This window comes from Cupressus sempervirens, chromosome 4 (genome assembly GCF_028749045.1).
Source record: "Cupressus sempervirens isolate cs-2001-9-10 chromosome 4, ASM2874904v1, whole genome shotgun sequence".
Lineage (NCBI taxonomy): Eukaryota > Viridiplantae > Streptophyta > Pinopsida > Cupressales > Cupressaceae > Cupressus > Cupressus sempervirens.
In genome coordinates, this window is record NC_143121.1 from 395,838,591 (window position 1) to 395,845,262 (window position 6,672).

The 6,672-nt window shown below is 39.5% G+C and overlaps 1 protein-coding gene across 1 annotated transcript; it reads right to left on the bottom strand.

Moving 5' to 3' along the window:
• Nucleotides 1-532: 532 nt before the first annotated feature.
• On the bottom strand, nt 533-934 carry LOC149561716 (uncharacterized). The gene has a single exon (XM_089827893.1). The coding sequence runs from the start codon at nt 932-934 to the stop codon at nt 533-535; it is 402 nt and encodes a 133-aa protein (XP_089684019.1).
• Nucleotides 935-6,672: the final 5,738 nt, after the last annotated feature.

Here is a 6,672-nt window from a genome sequence, read left to right on the forward strand (position 1 = left end):
TTAAACAGAAAAATAGGGAGTTCTTTATTCATCCAATGAAAAATCCGTACAAATGAAGTTCCTCTGTTCTTTTGGGAAGAGGATCAATATATTTATAGTCTAATGACACCTAAAAACCAACCTCCAAGGCAGTTAGAGGTCGAATGTAACTGATTTGCAAAAGTTGCACAGTTTTCTTGCAAAAGTTGTCAGCAACTTTTTTTCAAAACTGCCGATATGAGCAACTTTTCATATGAAGACTTCAAAACACATTCTAAACGTGATATTATTGAGCATCATGGCTATTTAGGCCATATGAAACCCTCCTAAACACCTAAAACATATATACCCTATAGGCTACTTACATCCTTGGTTTATAGGGTCACCAAATAAGATGAAGTGCCTACACAAATGGGCTCATATTTATTCAAACCTTGCATAAAACTTCATAAAACTTCTAATTACATCCAAAGAGGTATGAGGAAGGAAGAATGAAGACAAGATGGAGTTTTTATCCATTCCTCTAATACCAAGCTTTGTGCTCTGCACCATACTACCCCTCTCCAAAAGAACTCAAGTCCCTTGAGTTGGGAATGGTGTTAAATTGATAGCCTGATTTCTCTATCTCTGCTTGAGTCATCCATGTTGCATCCTCCTCAGGTAACCCAGCCCATTTGACCAAGTAGGTATAGTATGTGCCTCTTCGTGTCTCCATAGAAACTCTCTTGTCCAATATGAACTCAATTTGGATTTTATGTGTCTTTGGCAATGCAACATCAGTAACCTGCTCTTCCAAACCTGTACCTGCATCCACAATATCAGTAGGTTCTTTGAAAGCAAACAAATCAGAGACATTAAAGATTGGTGACAATCCAACATCCGGTGGCAATTCAATTTTGTATGCATTGTTCCCACATTTTTGTAGGATCTTAAATGGACCAATTTTCTTTGCCATCAACTTGGTATGCTATCCCTTTGGCATCCTCTCCTTCTTCAAATGGACCATGACAAGGTCTCCAACCTTGAACTGCAAATCCCTTCTTTTCTTGTTGGCATGTTCTCTGTACTTGTCTGCAGATTTAGACAGTCTGTCTTTCACTTGGTGTTGTACCTCCTTCATCACTTGTGCAAAGTCTTGAGCTTGGGCACTTCTCCTCTCCATCTGACTGACATCCCTTAACTCTAGTACTCCCCTTGGGTGTTCACCATAAACAATTTGGAATGGTGTCAAACCAGTACTTCTGTTTACTGAATCATTGTATGCATATTCAGCTTGTGGTAATATATTATCCCATGATCCACCATATTGTTGTGCCAAGCATCTTAGTAGGTTCCCTAGTGACCTATTTGTTACCTCAGTCTGCCCATCTGATTGAGGGTGATAGGCAGAAGAAAAATTAAGATTTGTTCCAAGTCTTTTCCAAAGAGTCCTCCAAAAATGTCCTAGGAACTTGGAGTCTCTGTCTGAAACAATAGACCTTGGTAAACCATGGAGTCTTACCACTTCTTTGAAGAATAGACCTGCAATGTTTGAAGCATCATGTGTAGTTTTGCAAGGGATAAAGTGAGACATTTTGGAAAATCTGTCAACAACCACAAACACACTATCATTTCCTGCCTTAGTTTTTGGTAATCCCAATACAAAATCCATGCTTATTGAATCCCATGGTCTGTCAAGGATAGGTAGAGGAGTATAAAGCCTTGCATTTGATGAGTGGCCTTTAGCCTTTTGACAAATTATACAAGATTCCACAAACTTTCTTACATCGGACTGCATTTTTGGCCAATGGTAGAATCTCCTAACTTGCTCAAGTGTTTTGTCTAATCCAAAATGACCAGACATGCCCCCACTATGTTTTTCTTTGATTATATTCTCTCTATATGATCCCCTAGGAATACATAATTGTCCCCCCTTAAACAATAAACCATCTTGAATTAAAAAATCAGAGAGCTCTGTGTGATACCTGCCTTCCATGCTTTGGAAAACTTTATAAATCTCTTTGAAATCCTCATCTTGGCTGTATAGATCCTTCATACCTTCTATGCCAACGGTTTCAAGTTCAATTGATTGAACTAGGAGGTTTCTTCTGCTTAGGGCATCAGCAACTTTGTTTGTGATCCCTTTCTTGTGCTTGATTGAGAAAGTATATGCTTGGATGAACTCCATCCACTTCATGTGCCTTTGATTCAATTTTTCCTGCCTGTTAAGAAAGCTCAAAGCCTGATTATCAGTAAAAACAATAAACTCCTTGGAAAGTAAATAATGCCTCCATCTTTTTAAGGATTGGACCATAGCATACAACTCTAGATCATATACTGAATATTTTTGCTTTGCTTCATTTAACTTCTCACTAAAGAAGGCTATTGGTCTGCCCTCTTGACTCAATACACCACCAATAGCTTTAGTGCTTGCATCACATTCTATGACAAACACTTTGTTGAAATCAGGGAACTTTAGGACTGGTTCTTGTGCTATCTTCTGCTTCACCATTTGGAAAGATTCTTCTGCAGCATTAGTCCATACAAAATGACATTTCTTGCCCCCCTTAATGGTATCCACCATTGGAGCAGATATCCCACTAAAATTCCTTATGAATTTTCTACAAAAATTACATAAACCATGGAAACTTTTAACATCACCAGCAGTGGTAGGAGATGGCCAATTTATTATAGCTTCTACTTTGGATGGATCCATTTTCAAAGAGTCCTTAGAAATAACAAAACCAAGAAATATCAGTTCATCCTTCACAAATATACACTTTTCCAAATTGATCTTGAGATCTTCCTCATGCAATCTCTTTAGGACCAAATCTAGATGTTTGAAGTGTTCCTCTTCATCCTTGCTAAACACTAGTATGTCATCTAGGTATACCACAACAAACTTGTTAAGGAAAGGCTTAAGTACCTCATTCATCAATCTCATGAAGGTACTTGGGGCATTTGATAGCCCAAATGGCATCACAAGCCACTCATAAAGACCCTCAGTTGTTTTAAATGCTGTTTTCCACTCATCCCCTTTTCTGATCCTTATCTGATGGTATCCACTTTTTAAGTCTACTTTGGAGTAAATTTTAGCCCCTCCTAAACAATCCAACAAATCTTCCATTCTTGGCATGGGAAACCTATACCGGATGGTTATCTTGTTTATAGCCCTTGAGTCCATACATAGCCTCCATGTTCCTTCCTTTTTTGGTGCAAGTACTGTAGGTACTGCACATGGACTCACACTCTTCCTAATCAGACCCTTAGACAGCAACTCTTCTATTTGTTTTGCTATCTCCTCATTCTGTTCTGGAGTCAACTTGTATGCAGCCTTATTTGGTAAAGTGGCCCCTGGTATGAGGTCTATACAATGACTCACCTCTCTCTCTGGTGGTAAAGTAGATGGTACACTCCCTGCCACAATCCCATGATACTTGTTCAGCAAATCCCTAACCTCCTTGGGTCCTACATCATCTTTTTTCAAATCTGCTCTAGGCTTGACTAGGTTCCTTGATTCTTGTTTTGGTCTTACCACTATTGCAAAGTAGGGTGTGTCCTTTTCTTTTATAGTTTTGAGGAATTCCTTCTCCCCTACTAAAGTCACACTACTAACTATATGGTCTGATTTGTTATCATCAGGCAATGGCCTCATTGTATACTTAACACCTCCCTTAGTTATTGTATAAATTTTGGTTTCTCCATCATGCCTTGATTTTACATCAAACTTCCATGGCCTCCCTAATAAGAGGTGACATGCATCCATCTCAGTGACATCACACAAAACTTTATCAGAATACTCTCCTAATGTGAACTCCACCCAAACTTGTTCATTTACCAATGTTTGTTTGTCTTTTGTCAACCAAGAAGCTTTATAAGGGTATGGGTGTGGTATCCTAGGCAACTTTAATTTATCCACCATTTCTTTAGATGCTATATTGTCAGTTGACCCTGAATCCACAATTAACTTACATACTTTTCCTTTCACCTTGCAATGTGTCCTGAATAATGTTTTTCTCTGAGGTGGTTCAGCAGGTTGTGGTACCTTCAAAAGTGTCCTTTGCATCATGAGGCACTCTCCAGTTTCAGGATTAGCAAGTCTGGAGGTTGTGGTGTGATAGGATGAGATGCTTTGCCCATCCTCTTCTTCTTCTTGCAATAGATTAATTCTCCTATCTCTGGGTCTGCTGCTGTCTCCTCCTTTTTGGGGACATCTAAAGGATTGATGCCCTGTCTGATTGCAAATAAAACACCTACCAGTGAAGACCTGGCCTCCTCTACTCCTGTTGCCATTCCTTCCTCTATTGCCATTATTGCCTCTGCCTCTAAAAGATCCTCTTTGACTGGTATCCATATTCTGATTCTGATTTTCATCTCTGAAACCAGAGCCTCTGCCTTGAAATCTGCCTCCTCTTCCTCTGAAATTATTGCTACCTCCTCTTTTGTTGGTGTTTGAATCACCTCTCCTCTTATGCTTCTCTTCAATCTTCAATGCAAGATTAAAACACTGGTGTATAGACTCCAAATTTACCAATGTCAATTCATCTTGAATAGAATACTTCAAGCCACTTACATATCTGGCTAGTTTTTGTTTATTTGTCTCATTGACCTTGGCTCTTAATGTCAAGTTATGGAACTCTTGTGTGTATGTGCTCACATCAAGATCCCTTTGTTTGAGGTTATGCAACCTTTGGTTCACAAGGATTTCATAATCCTCGGGCACAAACTGCCTCTTAATCTCTGCTCTCATTTTTTTCCAAGTAGTTATGGGCTCCTTTCCATCCTCAGCCCTCTCATTCTGAACAAAATTCCACCAGCTTAGTGCTGCACCCTTCAACTTAGTCTTGGCAATCTTTACTTTTTGGCTTGGTGGAATATGGTCACATTCAAAGTGATTGTCCATGGCTTCAAGCCAATCAATGCATTCATCAGGATTGAGTTTTCCTTGAAATGTAGGGATCTCTCCACCCTTGACTCCCATCCTTTCTAGTGCTTGTAAGAGAGGCCTTTGATCATGTGGTACTGCTGCTGCATTGTCATCTTGCTCCACCTCTTCATTTTTTGATTCATAGTTTTCTCCTCTCTTCAACTTACCCTTGAGTCTCTCCAACTCTCTCTTGACTGCTCTGTTCTCTTCTCTAAAGGCCCTACTTTCAGCCATTTGTTCTTGTACTATCTTGGCTAGTTCTGCATTTGTGACCCTCAGAGGGAGAGCCCTCTCTGGTCCATCTTCTCCTTCAGACATGATGAAAACAGGTCTTAACCTGCTCTGATACCACCTTGATGCAGAGTTACACACCGGAAGTGTACTCTTGGTCTAGATTGCACTTAGACCCTTCAAACAAGCCAAACTTGCTTCTAGCCTTAAGAGATCCTTAAAGGACCTTCCACTCTTGGCAAATAACCTTCTCACAAGGTTTGACAATCTTCTCAATGCAAGGAACGGTAAGCAAAGTCTGCTCCCAATTTGCTTTTAGAAATAGCATCCCACAACTAGGCCAAAACATGGATCTATGCTTTAGGCCTCTCAACCACTTGATTTGATGGTCAACACACCTTCACATATCCCAATGTACTCTGAATCAACAACTTTTCAGATTCCCACACTTTTGTAATACACCCAACCAATACCTACCTAGTAAATCCTAGTAGGTCAGCAAAACCTGAGTTTCAGCCATATCTTTTGATTTCCCCAAACGACTTGGCAAATAAAATAGAGTTTCAGATACCCTTTTGACTTCCCTTAAAGACCTCCAAATCTTAAAATCTCACTCCACTCCAGCATATCCCAACCTATGCAAAACACGCAGTCCTAATAGGCCTAATTAGGCTTGGTTTGTTAAGCAAGTGCAAGGAAATGGGTACATAGAAAAAGATACTAACTTGGATGGTGTTAGGGAAGGTCTAAGACTTCCAATTCAACCTTTGGTTGCACTCCAATCAACCGAACTTCACAATTCTACTTCCAAATCTGCATTCCGAGTTCAAATTCTATGCTTAACTTGAACTAGGGCATCATTGAAACTTGGACTCCCACCATGGAAACTACTCCTACTTCTAGAATCAACAAATAGTACATTTCTTCTCTCAGATTATTGGGTTTTGTACCCCTGAGGCCAATTAGGTGCACTCTAATGGCTCATTTGCACAAAACCCTGATTTTATGGAGGGTTTGGGACTGGTTTCACCCAATTTGCTCTAACTTTGTCCAAACTCCTTCAAATCACTCCAAATAAAATGCAAAGAGTCAGTGGGACATAAAACTCTGCAAATCCACCATTAAACTTCTAGTCTCACGTCCGTACCACACGTGCAACCTCTGAAAACAGCGAATTAAACAAAAAAATAGGGAGTTCTTTATTCATCCAATGAAAAATCCGTACAAATGAAGTTCCTCTGTTCTTTTGGGAAGAGGATCAATATATTTATAGCCTAATGACACCTAAAAACCAACCTCCAAGGCAGTTAGAGGTCGAATGTAACTGATTTGCAAAAGTTGCACAGTTTTCTTGCAAAAGTTGTCAGCAACTTTTTTTCAAAACTGTCGATATGAGCAACTTTTCATATGAAGACTTCAAAACACATTCTAAACGTGATATTATTGAGCATCATGGCTATTTAGGCCATATGAAACCCTCCTAAACACCTAAAACATATATACCCTATAGGCTACTTACATCCTTGGTTTATAGGGTCACCAAATAAGATGAAGTG

Coding starts and splice junctions, on each gene's coding strand:
- LOC149561716 (XM_089827893.1), bottom strand. CDS start 934: ATGGCAAAGAAAATTGGTCCATTTAAGATCCTACAAAAATGTGGGAAC.